This window comes from Monodon monoceros, unplaced genomic scaffold (assembly GCF_005190385.1).
Source record: "Monodon monoceros isolate NGI ecotype Baffin Bay Population unplaced genomic scaffold, NGI_Narwhal_1 Super_Scaffold_5, whole genome shotgun sequence".
Taxonomy (NCBI): Eukaryota; Metazoa; Chordata; class Mammalia; order Artiodactyla; family Monodontidae; genus Monodon; species Monodon monoceros.
Window position 1 is genome coordinate 76,379,350 of NW_021703782.1, and position 21,725 is coordinate 76,401,074.

At 41.1% G+C, this 21,725-nt stretch overlaps 1 protein-coding gene across 5 annotated transcripts in view; it reads left to right on the forward strand.

Annotated features, from left to right (window-relative positions):
• UNC13B (unc-13 homolog B) overlaps positions 1-21,725 on the forward strand; it is a 216,894-nt gene that overhangs the window by 160,036 nt on the left and 35,133 nt on the right. For 4 of the 5 annotated variants that reach the window (XM_029203278.1, XM_029203277.1, XM_029203275.1 and 1 more), the window contains 2 exons: positions 16,692-16,739; positions 19,330-19,376. In XM_029203278.1, the coding sequence (XP_029059111.1) occupies positions 16,692-16,739; positions 19,330-19,376 (95 nt within the window). The remainder of the gene's footprint in view (positions 1-16,691; positions 16,740-19,329; positions 19,377-21,725) is intronic. The other variant, XM_029203274.1, reaches the window with a different exon arrangement.

Genomic DNA, 21,725 nt, shown 5'->3' on the forward strand with positions numbered 1-21,725 from the left:
ACCAGAGAAGAACCAAGCCGGCCACAGTGCTGCTGTAAGAATCCCCCAAAGGAGTCTCTATCATTTTTGGAACAACAACCTCAGGATTGTAATTTGAATCCTTTAAACCTGGATGAACCAGTTTTTCAGGTGGAAACAGGGGACAGAGGACCAATAACAGGAGTATATCAAATGAGGGCTCAGAATCAACATAGAGAACTCCAGACTCCTGAACAGCAAGGCCTTTGCTTCCCACCCAAGAACGATTTAGCAAAGCCAAGTGATGAGTCTAAGCCAAGGGATGAAGTAAAAGGAACATCAGGAACACCCCAAATTATCAGTGGCACCTGTGGTGAACTGACAGGGAGAGAGCCTTCTCTGTCCAACCTTCATCAATTTGAGGAACCTTCCCTAGAGTTAACCTCAAAAGAGGAGGATTCTGGGAAACCCCAGGTTTTCAAACAGTGTAACCAAGGACTTGAAGCATATAAAGCAGCAAAAATAGAAAACAACTGCAGTAATAAAAGCGAGGCCAGCAGCAGCCTATCATTGTCTGGGTTGCTGAAGACAGAGGACAAACTCCTGGCCTGTGAAGCTGGGCTTGATATTTTGAGCTCAAAGCAGCTAGAGGACCTTTTGACAGATAAGTCCAGAAGGTTTGCAACTCTGAGCTGTGACAACGTGATAGAGGAAATCATCATGGGACCTGAGACTTTCAATGACATGGTTCATATTGACTTGAATAAAGAGGAGGAACGTGCTGCGCAGGTTCTTAAAGATGTCTTTGAAAAGTCCTCTTGTCTGGGTGGCTCACAGGAGGATGAAGATGTAGAAATCAAGTTTTACACAAGTAAACTGGGCCGAGCAATTTACCACTTTCGTTCAGCTTTGCAGGGAGTATTTCAGAAGCTGGAGAGCAGTGGGTCCATGACTCCTGAGGACCTGGAAAGCATTGAGAGTGGTTCCCAGTCAGAGAACAGTGATAGACTTCTTGGGACAGTGAGTTCAGGGGGTGCCCAGGATTTCTCAGTGGAGAGCCCTGGGAGTCAGGGGAGTGAGAGCTTGCTCAATGTGGTGTCTGGTGGAGTGGGCATCTCTACACAGGGAGACCAAACCTCTCAGGATCCCAGCAACTTCTCTCTGGCTTCCAATAACTTGCCTCTTGCATATTCATCGCCAGGTTTTGCTCTGGCTCCGTGTCTGGGAAGTGAAACTTGTTCCAGGCCTGAATCTCCCAAACAGGGCAGACTAAGCCTAGAGCAAATGTGTGCAGAGACCATCTACCTCAACAAATGCATCAACAATTTAAAAGATGTTCTAAGAGAGAAAAGACTGAGGCAGAAAAAACTTTTGCACGAGCTAGTACAGAAGACAGACCATCTCTCGGTAGAAGACATGCACCCAGGTATTTCAAGTCTCTGTTTAATGGGTTTACACCTGGCTGGGTAGGGCCTTCATCAGGCCAGCATGAGACCCAGCTTGGTGGTGAGTTTCACAAGGTGATGGGGGAGGTCCGCAGCTTGAATCAGTCTCAGTTACTGGAATATCGATGTTAAGCGAATCCTGTGGGAATTGGAGTGACAGAGTTGAAAAACAACAGGAAAGGAGTTCTTGTCCGTAAGGAGCTTCCAGTTTATTGGCGGGAGCTTTAGAAATACCTTTTCAAAAGAGGGAGGGGCATCTGGGCAAAAATAGTTTACAGCTGCAGGACTTTTAGGATATTCTGGTGTAAAGTAGGCGTGGGGTAGGAGGCAGGACTAGGGAAAAGAGGCATGTTTCTCACAGGAGCTAGGGGGGCTGATGCAATCCTATGTTGCATTTTAGAATTATTCTCCATGCGCTTCTTGCTGAGTTAAGATTACCATTTCTCCAGCAGCTCCACCTCATAGGCCACTGTGGCAATTTCCCTTATCCCGACCTGTCTTCTTCCTAGTACTGGAGTTGACAATACAGAACCTTATTTCTAACTTGGAGCTGTCCAGCCTGACTGTGCTCTCCACAGGTCATATTCCCTTTCTTCCATCTCCAGTTGAAGGGTGCTTACCTAAAAACTACAGAATGGAATGGTTTTTGGCTACAAGAAATGAGAAAACTTTTTTTCTAGGCAGCATGGAGATGATATGTAGCTTTAAAATTATTTCTCCCAATCAAAATTAAATTTATCCAAAGAGCATATGCTTTATTCATCTAATTTTAAATGTAAATGGGGTTGTCCTCTTATGCATATAACCTGATTAATCTTTCTAAGGCAAAATTAAAATTATGAAACATATTGTGTTGGCAAAGGTGTGAGAGAACAGGCACTCATACATTGCCAGTGGGATGGGAGTGGAAATTGGTATAACCTCTATGGAAGGCAATTGGTAAAATTTAACAAAATTATGTATACCCTTTGAGCCCCAACACTACTTCCAGGAATATACCCTGCAGGTACGTTTTCACCTGTGGAAGGGACATATGTTCAAGGCTATTTTTGAAGCATTGTTTTTAATAGCAATGATTGAAAACAACCTAATGTTCGTTAAGAAAGGCTGTTTAAATAACTTATTGGCACATCCAAACAATGGAATACAGTACCATGCAGCTATAAAAAGGAAGAGGTACCTCTTTACTGAAATGGAAAGATATATTGACATATTAAAGAAAACAAGGTGCAGAACAGTATGTATAAGATGCTGACATTTGTATAAATAGGAGAGGGTAAGAATACACACAAAAACCCACAATGTCTGTTTGTATATGTATAGAATATCTCACAGAGGTACATAAGAGGGAGTTCCCTGGTGGCCTAGTGGTTAGGATTCCAGACTTTCACTGCTGTGGCCTAGGTTCAGTCCCTGGTCAGGGAACTGAGATCTTGCAAGCCACATGGCACGGCCAAAAAAAACCCCAAACAAACAAACAAACAAACAAACAAAAAACCACAAATATACATAGGAAACTGATACAGGATTGCCCATGGGGAAAGGTATTAGGTGAAAAACTAGTGGGATGAGAAGGAGATTTTTTACTGTATACCCTTTTATAATTTTTAGAATTTGAATCATGTGAATATAATACCAAGTCATAAAATTAAATTGAAAAATTAAAATCATGTTCCTTTCAAATATCCCTAGAGCTACTCTTTATAGCTTAGCAAAAAAAGTCTAAATTCCTTCATTTGGCATTCAAGACCACTACAGTTGGCCTCTAGTTTACATTTCCAGGCTTATCTCCCATTCTCCCTCTGTACTCCACCTAGAAAGAAACTGCTGTCTCACAAATTTGCCTTATACTTTGTCTTCAGCATATTGACATATACATCCTTCCTTCTAGCCTAAGGTACTGTGTTTACCACATCAACCTAGCAAAATTTACTCAATTCTTTAACATACAGCCAAAGTATCACCTCCTCCAGGAAGCTTTCTATAATTCCTCAACTACAAGTGATTTCTCTCTCCTTTTAACTTTGCAGCCCCTTTGCTTTCTCCCTGGGCATTTAGAAATTATTATATTACAGCAACAGTAGAAACTACAAATATCAAAACAGTACTTCCTTACTAACTCTTTAAACCTTGCCTAGAGTTGATGTTAGCATGAGCATCCAGAACTCTGGGGCCCAATTCTTCAAGTTGCAGAGTTTCCCTTCTGGGCTGACATCCTGCTGGACGATGCAGGAACTTGTGACAGCAGCAGAGATAATGAGACGAAGGAGATTTTCTGAAACACCAGTTAGAGATCAAGCCAGAGTTCTGGGTGCTTACCAAGATCCAGTCTGGTCTGTGGGCTACAGAGGGGGTGGTGGAGAGGCTGCCAGGCAGTGGCAGCATCTCTTCAGTGCTGGGTCCAGCCTGACTCCAGCACCATGCCATAAAGCAGGAGGAATAGAGGAAGGTACATAAATACACAGGCTGGCCTCTCACCACCAATACACTCGGGTTATAGAGTCCACAAGAGCAGTCACCCTAACCTGGTAAACTGATTCAATACAACAGTGATTGCTACCACAACAAAACATTTGAAAAAGCTTTCTTCACTGCTGTGCTTGAGACCTTTTAGGGCCTAAGCTGATTAGTAGTATATTACCTTTAGTTTGAGTTCTTTTTTTTTTTAATGCTTTTTCTTCCTTTTTTGGGGGGGTGGGGCGGGGTACGTACCAGGCACTATTTGAAGTACTCTCACATGCATTACATTAAAATTCCATTTTTTCATTCCTGCCACTACCAAAATAGCTTTTGTCAAGGCCATCATATTGCCAAACTTCTAGTCCATTTTTAGTTCTCTTAGTCAATCAGCAACTTGATGTAATTGATTACTTCTTTTTATTATAACAGCTTTTTAGGTATTTATATACCATAAAATTCATCCTTAAAATCCCTTAAAAATGTACAACTGAGTGGTTTTAGTATATTCAGAGTTATGCAACGATCAATTCTAGAACACTTCCATCACCCCCAAGAAGAACTCCCTATCTATTAATAGTCATTCTCCAATCCCCTTTGTCCCCAGCCTCTGGCAACCACTAATCTACTTTCCATTTCTATGGATTCTGGACATTGCATGTAAATGGATTTATATAATATGTGACCTTTTCTGACCGGCTTCATCAACTTAGCACGATGTTTTCAAAATTGACCCATGTTGTTACATATATGGGTACTTCATTTCTTTTTGTGGCTGAATAATATTCCATTACATGGATATAGCACATTTTGTTCATCCATCCATCAGTTGATGGACTTTTGTTTTGTTACCACTTTTTGGCTAGTATGGATAATGTTGCTATGAACATTTATGTACAAGTTTTTGCATGGACATATATTTTGATTCTCGGGTATATACCTAGGAATGGAATGCTGGGTTATATGATAACCCTGTGTTTAACATTTTTGAGGAACTTCTGGACTGTTTTCCAATGTGACTGCACCATTTTACACTTCTACCAGCAATGTATGAGAGTTCAAATTTCTCCACATCCTTGCCATTCTATTTTTATTATAGCCATCCTAGTGGGTGTGACTGGTATCTTCTAGTTTTGATTTGCATTTCCCTAGTGGCTAATGATGTTGAACATCTTTTCATGTGCTTATTGGCCATTTTTATATTTTCTTTGGAGAAATGTCTATTCAAATCCTTTACCCGTTTTTAAATTGAGTTCTTTGTCTTTTTCTGTTGAGTTGTAAGCGTTCTTTATATGTTCTGGCTATAGGTCCCTTATATACAAATTATACAAATATTTTGTATATATTTTTTCCCCAATCTGTAGGTTGTCTTTTCACTTTCTTGATGGTGTCCTTTGAAGCATAATTTTAAAAAAAATTTTATTGTGGTAAAATATACAAAACATAAAATTTATTATTTTAATCATTTTAAGTTTGTTCACATTATTGTGCAACCATCACCACCATCCAATCTCCAGATCTTTTTCATCTTTCCCAGCTGAAACTCTGTACCCATTAAACTGACTCCCCATTCTCTCCTCCCCCCAGCCACTGGCAATCACCATTGTACTTTCTGTCTCTATAAATTTGACTGCTCTAAGTACGTCATATAAGTGTATTTGCACAATATCTGTCCTTTTGTGACTGGCTTATTTCACTTGGCATAATTTCTTCAAGGTTCATCCGTGTTGTAGCATATGTCAGAATTTCCTTCCTTTTTAAGGCTGAATGATATTCCATTGTATGTATATATACTACATTTGTTTGTCCATTTATCCATCAGTGGACACTTGGGTTTCTTCTACCTTTTGGCTATTGCAAATAATGCTGCTATAAACATGGGTGTACAAATATCTGTTGGAGTTCTTGCTTTCATTTCTTTTAGGTATATATGCAGAAGTGGCAATTCTGCCAATGGATCATATGGTAATTCTCATTTTTTTTGAGGAATTGCCATATTATTTTCCACAGTGGCTGCATCATTTTACATTCCCAACAACAGTGCACACAGGTTCTAATTTCTCCACATCCTTGCTAAATAACACTTGTTACTTCCTGGTTGGTTTTTTGTTTGTTTGTTTTGTAATAGCCATCATAATATGGGTATGGAGTAGAGTACAAAAGTTTTAAATTTTGATGAAGTTCAATTTATCTATTCTTGTGTTAATTTTGCTTTTGGTTTCATAGCTGAGAAACCACTGTCTAATCCAAGGTCACAAAGATTAACTCCTGTGTGTTTTTCTAAATGTTTTATAGTTTTATTTAGCTATTACATTTAGGTCTATGATTCATTTTGAGTTGATTTTTGTATATGGTGTGAGATAGGGTCCAACTTCCTTCTTAAGCATGTGTATGTCTAGTTATCTCAGCACCGTTTGTTGAAAAGAACATGCTTTACCCATCGAATGGTCAAAAATCAACTGGCCATAAATGTAAGAGTTTATTTCTGGACTCCCGATTCTATTCCATTGATCTTTAGTCTATTCATATGCCTCAATTTCTTTTTTTTAAAAAATGTTTTGGCCACGCCACGCCACATGTGGGATCTTAGTTCCCCGACCAGGGTTCAAACCCATGCCCCCTGTGTTGGAAGCATGGAATCTTAACCACTGGACCGCCAGGGAAGTCCCTTGATTTCTTCTTTTTTTTTTTTTTTTTTCTTGCGGTACACGGGCCTCTCACTGTTGTGGCCTCTTCCGTTGCGGAGCACAGGCTCCGGACGCACAGGCTCAGTGGCCATGGCTCACGGGCCCAGCCGCTCCGCCGCATGTGGGATCTTCCTGGACCGGGGCACGAACCTGCGTCCCCCGCATCGGCAGGCGGACTCTCAACCACTGCGCCACCAGGGAAGCCCGATTTCTTCTTTTTGAAATACTTTCTTCACCTGGCTTCCAGAACACCTCTCTGTCTTCGTTCTCTTCCAACAGTATTGACCATTCCTTCTCAAGTCATCTTTGCTAGTCCCTCCTTATCTTCCCAACCTTGTAGTATCCCAGGATTCAATCCCGACTACTACTTTTTATTTATACTCACCTCCTAGGTAATATGTTTCAATCGCATGATTTTCATAAGCATTTCCAGATTTATACCTGGCCCAGATATTGTCCAGGAACAGCAGATTCCACATCTACTTAACATCCACATTTCCTTGTGAATAGGCATCTCAGATTTGACGTATCCAAAACCAAACTCCTGATCCTTCTCCCAAACCTGCTTTTCCTATAGTCTTCCTTAACAGTAAATGACAACTCTATTCTTGCAGCTAGCTGCTCAGGCCCAAATCCATAGAGTCATTCTTGACTTCTTTTCTTTCACAACGCATATCCAATCAGTTAGTAAATTCTGCCTGCTTTGCCTTTAAAAAATATCCCGAATCTTACCACTAACATCTTTATGTAAGTCACCATTTTCTCTTGTCTAGATGATTGTGGTAGTCTAACTGATCTCCCTGCTTCTACCCTTGTCCCTCTACAGTCTGCTCTCCCAAGCCAGAGTAATCCTCATAAAATGTGAGTCAGATCATATCACTTCTCTGTTCAGGACCTTCCAGTGATTTTTCTGTCTTACTCAGAATGAAAGCCAAAGTGCTTATAAGGGCCTGTAAAGCCCTATTTGAAATGGTACTCTGTAGCAAATTTGTTCCATGACACCCGTCATGCTCTTACCTAAGGCTTTGCACTTGCTGTATGTTCTGACTGGAATACTTTTCTCTTACCACTCTGAATAGCTTCTTTACTCATTTCCTTCAGGTCTCTGCTTAGATGTCACTTTATCGATGAGGACTCCCTGACAATCTTTTATAAAATTTTAATAGTGTAACATCACCACAGAGGGCAATATCTTTTCCCCTTGCCTGAATTTTTCAGCAGAGTCCCCATCATACATGATACAGTACACATAGTTCCAGATTCTGGAACAAGAATGCCTGTTTTGAATTTTGGCTTTGCCACTTGCTGTGACTTTAGGCAAGTTTCTTAACATCTCTGATCTTCATTTTAATCAACAGAAAATGGAGATTATAATAGTATTTACTCAGTAGGGTTGTTGTGAGAAATAAATGAGCTTACTCAAATGAAATGCCAGATGTGTAATGCGTTCACTTGGTGTGAGCTACTGTCATCATCTTCATCATCATTATTAGTTGTCTGCTCCTCCTACTAGAATAGAAGCTTCTCAAGATCAGGGTTCACTGCTGCATCAGCATGAGAACAGTACCTAAAGTGCCGTAGGTTCTCAATAAGTATTTAAGAGATGAATCCTCACAATAAGCCTGGCAGATTGCTGGTCTTATCCTCTTTTTACAGATAAGGAAATGCAGGCTCAGATAAGATGAGTGCCTCAAGTCTTTTGACTCCCAAGTAATGGAGTTAAGATTGTTTTAACAGTGAGGAAGTATGTCACTTCCTTATAAGGTAGACTATCTGGAACAGTGAGATCATTCTTAGGGGTCAGGAATTTTCCTGCAAAGAAGGTGTTATATAGACATATGTCACTTAAATTGAAAACTAAATCTCAATGGAAAAATCCTAAGGCATTTTAGGCGGTTACGAAGCACAAAAAATTTGATTCCTAACAAGAAAAAGTTTTTTTAAACAAGAAAATGTTTGTCCAGTGGGTGGGACAAACTGAAGGGACTAGTACAGCAGTTCTTTGGGGTCTGGAAAATGGTACAGGCTATTGACTAAGAGACCTATCTTTTCTCTTAGGCAAGACACATGTTCTTTTTTTTATTTTATTTTTTTCAATTTTTTTTGAACTTTATTTTTTTATACAGCAGGTTCTTATTAGTTATCCATTTTATACATATTAGTGTATATATGTCTATCCCAATCTCCCAATTCATCCCACCATCGCCACCACCACTGCCCCACCCCACGCTTTCCCCACTTGGTGTCCATATGTTTGTTCTCCACATCTGTGTCTCAATTTCTGCCCTGCAAACCAGTTCATCTGTACCATTTTTCTAGGTTCCACATATATGCGTTAATATATGATATTTGTTTTTCTCTTTCTGACTTACTTCACTCTGTATGACAGTCTCTAGATTCATCCACATCTCTGCAAATGACCCAGTTTCGTTCCTTTTTATGGCTGAGTAATATTCCATTGTATATATGTACCACATCTTCTTTAGCCATTCGTCTGTTGATGGGCATTTAGGTTGCTTCCATGAGCTGCCTATTGTAAATAGTGCTGCAATGAACATTGGGGTGCATGTGTCTTTTTGAATTATGGTTTTCTCTGGGTATATGACTAGTAGTGGGATTGCTGGGTCATACGGTAATTCTATTTTTAGTTTTTCAAGGAACGTCCATACTGTTCTCCATAGTGGCTGTATCAATTTACATTCCCACCAACAGTGCAAGAGGGTTCCCTTTTCTCCACACCCTTTCCAGCATTTGTTGTTTGTAGATTTTCTGATGATGCCCATTCTAACCAGTGTGAGGTGATACCTCATTGTAGTTTTGATTTGCATTTCTCTAATAATTAGTGATGTCGAGCAGCTTTTCATCTGCTTCTTGGCCATCTGTATGTGTTCTCTGGAGAAATGTCTATTTAGGTCTTCTGCCCATTTTTGGATTGGGTTGTTTGTTTTTTTAATATTGAGCTGCATGAGCTTTTTATATATTTTGGAGATTAATCCTTTGTCCGTTGATTGATTTGCAAATATTTTCTCACATTCTGAGGGTTGTCTTTTCATCCTGTATGTAGTTTCCTTTGCTTGGCAAAAACTTTTAAGTTTCATTAGGTCCCATTTGTTTATTTTTGTCTTTATTTCCATTACTCTAGGAGGTGGATCAAAAAAGATCTTGCTGTGATTTATGTCAAAGAGTGTTCTTCCTATGTTTTTTTTTTTGCGGTACGTGGGCCTCTCACTGTTGTAGCCTCTCCCGTTGCGGAGCACAGGCTCCAGACACACAGGCTTAGTGGCCATGGCTCACGGGCCCACCCGCTCCGCGGCATGTGGGATCCTCCCAGACCGGGGCACAAACCCGTGTCCCCTGCATCGGCAGGCGGACTCCCAACCACTGCGCCACCAGGGAAGCCCCTATGTTTTCCTCTAAGAGTTTTATAGTGTCTGGTCTTACATTTAGGTCTCTAATCCATTTTGAGTTTATTTTTGTGTATGGTGTTAGGGAGTGTTCTAATTTCATTCTTTTACATTTAGCTGTCCAGTTTTCCCAGCACCACTTATTGAAGAGGCTGTCTTTTCTCCATTGTATATCCTTGCCTCCTTTGTCATAGATTAGTTGACCATAGGTGCGTGGGTTTATCTCTGAGCTTTCTATCCTGTTCCATTGATCTACATTTCTGTTTTTGTGCCAGTACCATATTGTCTTGATTACTGTAGCTTTGTAATATAGTCTGAAGTCAGGGAGTCTGATTCCTCCAGCTCCATTGTTTTCCTTCAAGACTGCTTTGGCTATTCGGGGTCTTTTGTGTCTTCATACAAATTTTAAGATTTTTTTGTTCTAGTTCTGTGAAAAATGCCATTGGTAATTTGATAGGGATTGCATTGAATCTGTAGATTGCTTTGGGTAGTATAGTCATTTTCACAATGTTGATTCTTGCAATCCAAGAACATGGTATATCTCTCCATCTGTTGGTATCATCTTTAATTTCTTTCATCAGGGTCTTATAGTTTTCTGCATGCAGGTTTTTTGTCTCCCTAGGTAGGTTTATTCCTAGGTATTTTATTCCTTTTGTTGCAATGGTAAATGGGAGTGTTTCCTTAATTTCTCTTTCAGATTTTCCATCATTAGTATATAGGAATGCAAGAGATTTCTGTGCATTAATTTTGAATCCTGCAACTTTACCAAATTCACTGATTAGCTCTAGTAGTTTTCTGGTGGCATCTTTAGGATTCTCTATGTATAGTATCATGTCATCTGCAAACAGTGACAGTTTTACTTCTTCTTTTCCAATTTGTTTTCTTTTATTTCTTTTTCTTCTCTGATTGCCGTGGCTAGGACTTCCAAAACTATGTTGAATAATAGTGGTGGGAGTGGACATCCTTGTCTTGTTCCTGATCTTAGAGGAAATGCTTTCAGTTTTTCACCATTGAGAATGATGTTTGCTGTGGGTTTGTCGTATATGGCCTTTACTGTGTTGAGGTGGGTTCCCTCTATGCCCACTTTCTGGAGAGTTTTTATCATAAGTGGGTGTTGAATTTTGGCAAAAGCTCTTTCTGCATCTATTGAGATGATCATATGGTTTTTATTCTTCAATTTGTTAATATGGTGTATCACATTGATTGATTTGTGTATATTGAAGAATCCTTGCATCCCTGGGATAAATCCCACTTGATCATGGTGTATGATCCTTTTAATGTGTTGTTGGATTCTGTTTGCTAGTATTTTGTTGAGGATTTTTGCATCTATATTCATCAGTGATATTGGTCTGTAATTTTCTTTTTTTGTAGTGTCTTTCTCTGGTTTTGGTATCAGGGTGATGGTGGCCTCATAGAATGAGTTTGGGAGTGTTCCTTCCTGTGCAATTTTTTGGAAGACTTTGAGAAGGATGGGTGTTAGCTCTTCTCTAAATGTGTGATAGAATTCACCTGTGAAGCCATCTAGTCCTGGACTTTTGTTTGTTGGAAGATTTTTAATCACAGTTTCAATTTCATTACTGGTGATTAGTCTGTTCATATTTTCTATTTCTTCCTGGTTCAATCTTGGAAGGTTATACCTTTCTAAGAATTTGTCCATTTCTTCCAGGTTGTCCATTTTATTGGCATAGAGTTGCTTGTAGTAGTCTCTTAGGATGCTTTATATTTCTGCGGTGTCTGTTGTAACTTCTCCTTTTTCATTTCTAATTTTATTGATTTGAGTCCTCTCCCTCTTTTTCTCAATGAGTCTGTCTAAAGGTTTATCAATTTTGTTTATCTTCTCAAAGAACCAGCTTTTAGTTTTATTAATATTTGCCATTGTTTTCTTTGTTTCTGTTTCATTTATTTCTGCTCTGATCTTTATGATTTCTTTCCTCCTGCTAACTGGTTTTTGTTTGTTCTGCGTTCTCTAGTTCCTTTAGATGTAGGGTTAGATATTTTATTTGAGATGTTTCTTGTTTCTTGAGGTAGGCTTGTATTGCTATAAACTTCCCTCTTAGAACTGCTTTTGCTGTATCCCATAGGTTTTGGATCGTCGTGTTTTCATTGTCATTTGTCTCTAGGTATTTTTAGATTTCCTCTTTGATTTCTTCAGTGATCTCTTGGTTATTTAGTAATGTATTGTTTAGCCTCCCTGTGTTTGTGTTTTTTAGGTTTTTTTCCCTGTAACTGATTTCTAATCTCATAGCGTTGTGGTCAGAAAAGATGCTTGATATGATTTCAGTTTTCTTAAATTTACTGAGGCTTGATATGTGACCCAATATGTGACCTATCCTGGAGAATGTTCCGTGCACACTCAAGAAGAAAGTGCATTCTGCTGTTTTTGGATGAAATGTCCTATAAATATCAATTAAATCTATCTGTTGTACTGTGTCATTTAAAGCTTGTGTTTCCTTATTAATTTTCTGTCTGTATGATCTGTCCATTGGTGTAAGTGAGATGTTAAAGTCCCCCACTATTACTGTGTTACTGTCGCTTTCCTCATTTATAGCTGTTAGCAGTTGCCTTATGTATTGAGGTGCTCCTATGTTGGGTGCATATATATTTATAATTGTTATATCTTCTTCTTGGATTAATCTCTTGATCATTATGTAGTGTCCTTCCTTGTCTCTTGTCACATTCTTTAAAGTCTATTTTATCTGATATGAGTATTGCTACTCCAGCTTTCTTTTGATTTCCATTTGCATGGAATATCTTTTTCCATTCCCTCGCTTTCAGTCTGTATGTGTCCCTAGGTCTGAAGTGGGTCTCTTGTAGACAGCACATATATGGGTCTTGTTTTTGTATCCATTCAGCAAGCCTGTGTCTTTTGGTTGGAGCATTTAATCCATTCACATTTAAGGTAATTATCGATATGTATGTTCCTATGACCATTTTCGTAATTGTTTTGGTTTGTTTTTGTAGGTCCTTTTTTTCTCTTGTGTTTCCCACTTAGAGAAGTTCCTTTAGCATTTGTTGTAGAGCTGGTTTGGTGGTGCTGAATTCTCTTACCTTTTGCTTGTCTGTAAAGCTTTGGATTTCTCCATCGAATCAGAATGAGGTCCTTGCTGGGTCAAGTAATCTTGGTTATAGGTTCTTCCCTTTCATCACTTTAAATATGTCATACCACTCCCTTCTGGCTTGTAGAGTTTCTGCTGAGAAATCAGCTGTTAACCTTATGGGAGTTCCCTTGTATGTTATTTGTCGTTTTTCCCTTGGCACTTTCAATAATTTTTCTTTGTCTTTAATTTTTGCCAATTTGATTACTATGTGTCTTGGTGTGTTTCTCCTTAGATTTATCCTGTATGGGACTCTCTGCGCTTCCTAGACTTGAGCAGCTATTTCCTTTCCCATGTTAGGGATGTTTTCGACTATAATCTTTTCAAATATTTTCTCTGGTCCTTTCTCTCTCTCTTCTCCTTCTGGGACCCCTATAATGCAAATGTTGTTGTTTTTAATGTTGTCCCAGAGGTCTCTTAAGCTGTCTTCATTTCTTTTCATTCTTTTTTCTTTATTCTGTTCCGCAGCAGTGAATTCCACCTTTCTGTCTTCCAGGTCACTTATCCATTCTTCTGCCTCAGTTATTCTGCTATTGATTCCTTCTAGTGTATTTTTCATTTCAGTTATTCTATTGTTCATCTCTGTTTGTTTGTTCTTTAATTCTTCTAGGTCTTTGTTAAACATTTCTTGCATCTTTTCGATCTTTGCCTCCATTCTTTTTCCAAGGTCCTGGATCATCTTTACTATCATTATTCTGAATTCTTTTTCTGGAAGGGTGCCTCTCTCCACTTCATTTAGTTGTTTTTCTGGGGTTTTATCTTGTTCCTTCATCTGGTACATAGCCCTCTGCCTTTTCATCCTGTCTATCTTTCTGTGAATGTAGTTTTTGTTCCACAGGCTGCAGGATTGTAGTTCTTGCTTCTGCTGTCTGCCTTCTGGTGGATGAGGCTATCTAAAAAGCTTGTGCACGTTTTCTGATGGGAGGGAAGACACATGTTCTTAGAAAGGCTCTTGTTCTCTAAGTCCTGAAAGTTCAAGTTCCTTTTACTACAGAAAAACGCTATATGTGCTAAACCCTCAGACTACAAAGGTGTGATAATATAGTATATGTAATTATTGCTCTCAAGAAATTCACAGTGTATAAAGGGAGATGTTTATACAGACAATTAACAATGAAACATACTAACAACATACTATCATAGAAGTGTGCAGCATAAAAGCATGGGTACCATGTATTCATAGTAGAGAAGCATCTAATTCTGTTTTTGAGAGGAAGGCAGATAAATTTTCATAGAGGCATTAATATTTGAGCTAAGTCTTTTTTTGTTATTAATACCATATCAATTTGCAGTTTTACAGGAACCAAGATTCATGTTCCTTAGGTGCTAATATACTTTTATGTTGCACGCACATAGACTCACACACAGTTTAATTAGTAATTTTTCACCTATAGATTTTTCTTGAAAAAACAAAAAATTCCTGTGTGGCACAAAGATCTGTCCAAATTAATCTAAACACAGCAGTAACAAAACAAAGAGCTAGGTGTGGAGGCTTCCAGTGCAGAAAAAGGTCCTTTGGAGGGGAAGCCCAAAAAGATGATCAATACACTGACTTCCTGGGAGGGCAAAGGATGGGGATGGAGAATGCATTCCCTACTATGACATGAAATCAGTTAAACATTTCAAAAGGAAAGGGGGCTAAGAAAATAAGGAAGTGGAATAAGGCAAGGGTACCTTTTACCCATCTAAATTCCTAAGTAATTTCCTCAACAAAGTAGAAAGAAAACTTCCTTCCACTACCTTCTACAGAGCTGCACTGCTTTGGGACTGTCAAAGATTGTAGCCTTTAAAGTCCCCAGTGCATATTCCCTCTGGATTATCATGGCTATGAGTTACAAGTTGAAGGAGCTCACAGATGATTTTCTTTCAAGTTTACTGAATTTTCATGTTGGAAAGGGAGGAAGACACTTAGAAGTCTCAAATGGGGATCAAAGATTACCAAACGTCCTCCGTCTGATGTCAACGTGAACTGTTTTGTTGTCTTTTAATTGTGCATGGAGCCCGTCAACACAATTTGGCCCTGCCTGGTCACCCTTACCTAAAGCTTCTTGGAAAACACTCTCAAAAGGGGCACGCTGCACCACGGTAGAGGTGCCAAGACATTTTATGTGCCTGAAAATGAAAGGAATCCTCAAACAACACACACCCAATAAGCTAGCCTCCAAGTTAAAGCTCCATATGAACCACAGAATGCACTTCCCTACACTAATCTGTGGTCTCTTAACCACAGACACAGTCTCCTCTCAAGCCAGCTCAGCTTTGGTCCTTAGGGTAAAACGATGAGCACAAGTTAAAGATGTACCATATGAAGGAGGAAGTTGTAGGGAAAAGAGAAAAGAAAAAAAGGCCTTTGTGTTTCTGTAGTTCACCTCTTGAGACTATTTCCCCACCCACGGACTGAGACAGGATTACAATAACTCAGTAACTGAGGAGCCCATATGCAGATTAATTTTGTTTTGAGCTAAGTCTTAAGAATCAGTCTGAGCTCACCCAATAGATGCAAGAGGCCAGGTCATGGAGAACCTTGACGGCCTTGTCAATAGATTGAATTTTCTTCTTTAGACATTATGGGGAGCTCTGGGAAGAACAGAAGGACACAATCGAAGTAGCTTTGACATGATGTGTACAATGTATTGATATTTAATTTAGTGGAGGAAGAGAGAATCCTTTCCAATTTGAGTCACAGGGTCAGTTAAAGTGTTCCTTGCCTAGTTTTCTTTTTCAAAGGGAATAGAGTGCTCTAAGGAAGTAGGGAATAGATGTAGAAGAGACATGTCCGCTTTCCAGGAAGTGTCTTTTTTATCTCACCCACTTTTCTGAAGCTGCACTGTTTTGGAGGATTCCTGTTCCTGAATTCATTCTTCTGTCAAGTCAGGTGACCCATTAGGTCATCAGAAGTAGCTTGAAAAATCGGGAACTTATGAGTTAGTTTCCATGATTCTCCCTTCTACTTGTTATGTAATATCAGTGGGTCTTTAAAAAGGATGAGGAAAAAAGAAAAGGGGAGCTGATGGGCCCAGGTAAGTGGACTTTCCTTAGAGAAGGAAGCCTTCGTGAAGCACGTGTGGCCTAGAAGGCAGTGTAGTTTCTGACGAATAGGAAAGGAGTAATCTCTGGTCTTTATTCTTCCTCTCCTGTGGCTTGCTGGAAGTGTCAGTTTCCTTTGGTGTATTGTTCTGGACTTGGTAGATAATCAAGCCTGGGATTGCAGTCATGGTTTTATTGTCCAGATCATGGTGACTTGTGAAAGGGCAGTGGCCTGTTGGTGCCTCCAAATCTATGGCCATTGAGCATCCTGGTCCTGGCCTTAATTCCAGGCCTTAACTTGGCCTAACTTAACTTAGGCTCTGGGAAAGCCAGGGCTTGTTGGGCAAACACGTGGCCAAGACTGTATTACAAAATGGAAAGACCTCAGCTACCAGGCCTTTGGGGTTTGCGGACTTATCCCAGATTCAGAGTGAACTCATGGAGCTTCTGAGGAAGGAACCCACTCTGTGTTCAGTCAGTTCAGGTAGCCTGTTGGAGTGACCCTTGGTAACAAACAAAGCTGGTCTTGTGGCCCTGACCCTGCATGCAGACCACTTTGGAAAGGGGGGAAAGGGTGACTGAAATTCTCAGGTAGACTTTGTCCTTTGGTTTTTGTAGCCAAATCTGGATTCTCAACTGAAAAGCAGGGGCCAGCAAATACAGGAGGTAAGGATTCTGGGAGCTGGACTCTGTGAACTACCCAGTTGTTCAGAGGACATCTCCCTCTTCTCCATGTCCCATGAGGTTTAGCTGACTTACAACTGAATCTACTAACCTCTCTGCCCTTTTTTTCTGCTCTTTCTCTCCTTGCAGAAGGAAAGCGAGGAGCCCTTCAGGTTGTGCTCTGGCCCTTTAGGGCCCTTTTTGTTGTCAATTCTCTCCTCTCCCTCCTGAGCACAGTGTGTGTGTGTGTGTGTGTGTGTGTGTGTGTGTGTGTGTGTGTGTGTATGCATGTGTGCTTATGATCTGTGCCTCGTGAGCTTTGGCTCATGCAGCTAGTCTGTTTTTCCTGAAAGCAGTTTGTGTGCATGCTCCATGCTTGTGTGTGCTCCTGCAGACATCCCTGGAGCAGTGTGAGAATGTATGTGCCAGCATGGTGCACACTCAATGTAGCATGTGTGTGCTTATACTTGTGCTCAGTTTGACTCCCCCAGATACTGACTGCCTTCCTCTTTTCCTACTTTGCACAGTGTGTGTCCATTTTCTACTTATTGCTGCAGATTGGCATATGCTGTAAACCCTTGCTGAGCCCAGCATGCATTCACATTTTGTATTTGAGAGCAGGAGCTTCTGTAGGCTTTTTGTACCTCTTGCCTGGGGCCTAAATGTGTGCTTCTGAGCAGGCTTCCTAGCCTCTCTGTGAGCACAAGCTTCTGTAGACCTGTGATGTGGTTTTCCCATGCCATGTGGATGCATGGTATACTAACGCTCTGTGCCTCCAAGCACTGGTTCCTGAAGACAGTAAGGGTTTCTTTTGCCAGTGATTCGGGCCCTAGTGAATACTGAATCCTCCCCCAGATGGGTGTGTGCACATGTTCTGTAGCTCTGTGTGCAGGATCTGTGCTCACCTATGTTTCTTCAGGTGCAAGTGGTGTCTATGAATGTACCTCCTATAGGCACTTTGTCTAGACCTCCTCTCATTCCCCTGGCCCTCCTTCAGTGCCCTGTGTGTGCATGCTCTATGCTGTGTCTGCAGGCTTCTGCAGACCCATTGTCCCCTCTAAGCACAGGGAATGTCTATGATCTGAGCCTGTGAACTCTGGCTGCCAAAGGCTTTTTGTGACTTTGTTTCCTTAAGCCCAGTGGTTTCTGGCAAACATCTAATTCTAGGTAGGAAATAAAGATCTGCTCAGTGCGGTGACTGTTTCCAAAGGGAGGATAAGTTCTGGTTGGTAGGATCTGGGGATTTAGGGATGGGCTACCCCTCACAAGAAGCTTAGGAGACTTAATTCAACCACTTCTGGCTGCCTTTTGGGCCTGGCCCTCCCTCTACCACATCATCCCACTCATAGAACCAGGGCAGCAGGCAGAAGCAGCGAAATGTGGTCATGAAGGGCTATAGGCAGTAGACAGATAGGCTTGATTAGAGTACAGGCAACCTGAGAAGGGTCTTACTGAAAAGGGTCTTAAATCCGAAGTTCATCTGAAGCCTGATGCTGATCCAGGGTCATTCTTACCCACTTTTACATCGCTCATTAACCTTTCCTACCTCTCCTTTTTGTACTCTCGCCTCATTTTGTCTGTAACTTCTCCCATCTTTAGCCCTCCCAAAACTTCGCCCCTGTCCAGAGCTTAACAGCTTACTTCTGCCTCCCTTGTTCTGGAGCTCATTTGCTCAGGATAGTTAGCTGGACCCAGGTCTCAGGAGGCAGGGAAGTTGTTGGGAGTGGAGGGGTACAAGGAGGGATGGGAAGCCCCAGACCCGCTAGCTCTAGGTGTGTTGAGCCTAAACAGCATGGACCATTGGTTCTCTGGAGAGCCCTGGCAGCTTTGGAGCTCTCTGTACACTGCTTGAAGGATTTGCTTTGGGTCTTTTTACAGAAACCTTTAAAATGTGTTTTCTAACTGTTCCTTCCTTGAGTTATTTGGTGCCTCAATTTTCAACTTCTTATTGTAGAGCTCATAAAATTCACCAAAGTGATAATCCGAGTATCTAATCTGTCCTGGGTTCTCTTGTTAAATAGAGCTTATCAAATGTAGACTGTACTCAGTGTCAGTGAGTTAGAGCTTCAAGGAGCCTAGGCCAAGTCCAATCACAAGATGAGATAGGAATCCAGAAAGACCAGGTCTGACGCTGGGGCAGCCAACAGAACTTAGGAATATAGCTGGAAGAAGACTGACCTCCATGTGAAATTGTCCTTTTGCTTTAGTGAGGTGTGGAAGCCTGCATGGACCCTTCTCCTGCCTTTGGCTTACTATTATATATACCAGTGGGTTGTGTGAGGGGCTGTAAGTTCTGGCAGCTCTCACATTCCCAGTGGACCTTAGTCCTGGGATCTCTGTGAGCTTGGCCTTATATCCTCCCTATTCACTGGGGAGAAGGGAGGTGAAGTACCACTCATTTCAGCAGCCTGCTTGTTGCCCTGGCTGATCATGGAATTGGCTTACACATCAGGCTGGTTATGTCACCACGTGGTGTATGTGACCTACGCTGCTCTGAGCTTCCTACTTTATTGCTCACTGCTTGACCAAAGAAATATGGCAATCTCCCATCTCTCCCAGGATCTAACTTTTTTTCCTCTCTCTCTCTTTAAAGATCGCAGATGATGGTGATACCTCTCTGCCCCAGTGGCTCCCAGAAGGGTAAGTGTTGTACCACAAGGTTTCTGTGGATCTTATGCAGTCTGTTATGCTGCTTCTAGTTTTTCCCCTGGGAAGCAGGAGAAACAGCTTCATCAGCTGGATTCTGGGGAAGGAAGAGATTCCACTGTAGAGACTGCTTGGTTCTCTGGGGCAGAAGACAGAAGTCTGCAGACTGATTCCTCAGAGACAGAAGAGAGAGCTTTGCAGGGGAGGGAACTTTGGGGCTCCCCTATCCTTACCTCTGGAATTTCTGATATATTGCATCATAGTGGTGATATACCCTTTATGTATGGGAATGAGGAAACTAGAAACACATCTGCGTTTAGAGAGTTTCCTTCTATTCCACTGTTGATAGTGTTGCTGATTAGATTACTCCCTGGGCTCCATCCATCTTCAGCTGTTGTGAGTCATCTACTTATTCCATTCCACTGTAGTGAAGACGTAAGTAGCGTCCCGTAGGAGCTCTGTGTGTTCTGTCTGTCTGGGAGTTTCAGACCCATGTGATTGCACCAGAGAGGCATTTCAAACTGCTCGACTGCTGCCTATAACTCACTGACTGTGCTTGAGAGAGAAGAGCGCTTAAGCACCTGCGCCACCCACACCCCCACATACACTCCTCAGGAGCGTGAGAACCTTCCTTCCCTCCTTGTCCCACAAAGGCCTTCGGACATAGAAATGCTCAGTGGCTGCCTCCTCTTCCTCGTCACCAGGGAAGAGAAAAGATTAGATCATAAAGTTGTCTACTGTATTTTTAAATGCTCCTTTTCCTTGTGATTTGTCTTTTTTATAGCAAGAGCTAAACATGTGAAAGAGCCACCCTTCTTTTGTCAAAAGCTCACTTGTGTTGCAAAAAAAAACTTCTCGGCTTAAGGAGTGCATTTTATAGTTTTCAGAATTAGCCAAAAACTTGTGGCGCCCGTTGCTTCTTCAACAGCCCTTCTTCAGGGCTTTAGCTTTTTTCTTCAAATAATTTTAAAATCCATACATGCCAGTGGAACATATCCAGGCTATTTTTAAATGGAGCCATGCAGTGATTTTCTAAATGCCTCCCTGTTGTCTTCTTTCCCTTCCTTCAGCTTAGTCCTTGGAAGTTGTCACAACTTTCGATCTACTGTTGGTGTGGTAGTCTCATTGAGAACAAAGTTCACTGCCTGTATTCAGGAAGCTAGATTATTAGAAGTCAGCATATCGGGTTGCCTGTTCCAATTCCTGGCCTTGACCCAATTTGTGGCTCCATTTTTGGCCTATATAGCTGGCAGTACACACTTACTCTTCTGTGACATTTCTCTTTTCAGACCAGCTGTGGTGTACAACCCAGCCACCCTGCTTTCCCCACCTCGTTGCTTTCATTAAAACCAAGTACATTAGTTATTTTAATTGAAGCTCAGAATAGCTTCCAAAAGGTCAGAGAGGTTTTATAGTTCATCCCCCTCATTTTATGGAAGTGACACCAGGACCCAAAGAGAGGAAGGAAGTTTGGCAGAGGACATGTAGTGAACTAGTAGAAGAGTTGGGGATGAAATCCAGGTTATCTCAAGGTGAGAAGGGTGTTCTTTTGGGGAAATTCTCTGTATTTTTATTGCATATTGTTATGGAGGAACAGACAAACAACAACAAAATTAGTAAGTATAGAAAAGGTATAAAAGTTTTAGAAATCTCAAGTTTCTCCAGCTGTAATTTTTTCCTGGTCCCTGTTGATGTGACCATAGGGCTAGGCCAGACTCTGAGTCACTTTGCTGTTTCCTTCTTAAATGGTCTTTTTTCCCCCAAATGATCTTTTGGAAGTCTCTCATCCACTTCCCCTGCCTCCATTTGATTATGCAGGCTCCTCTTTCCGTGGAGACCCTTTTTCTTCAGGAGGCTTGGATAGACAGAACTGGTGACTCTTTTACTCAGGTTGGAGAAGGTCTCCTTCTACATGTTATTGTTTGTCAGTCTTGCTCACCTAGGCAGCAGCTCTTCTGTAGAGCTATTCCTGTGGGCTGTTCTAGCGCAGATCAGGAAAGACTTATCTTTAGTCTGGCCTGAGTGTAAGGAGGAGCTATCTTAACCACCAATTCCCACCTTGCTTTATGGAGCACAAGGGCCTTCAGATAAACAAAGGAGCCTTGGACTGGCACAGTGGGATAAAAGAGCTCTCAATCCTTGGCTAAAACCTCAGAAGGAGACACTGAGAGCAGATTCCATTGTTTGTCATCCCATGGCTTTATTTCACTCATTTTCTGTCCTCCTTACCCCTCTTAAAGGCACACGGTGGAGGTCAGTTCATCTTCCTCTGAGGAGAAGATGAGCAAGGAGGATGGAACATTGAACCTGCCAGTAACTCAAGGTGAGACTAAAGGTACTGAT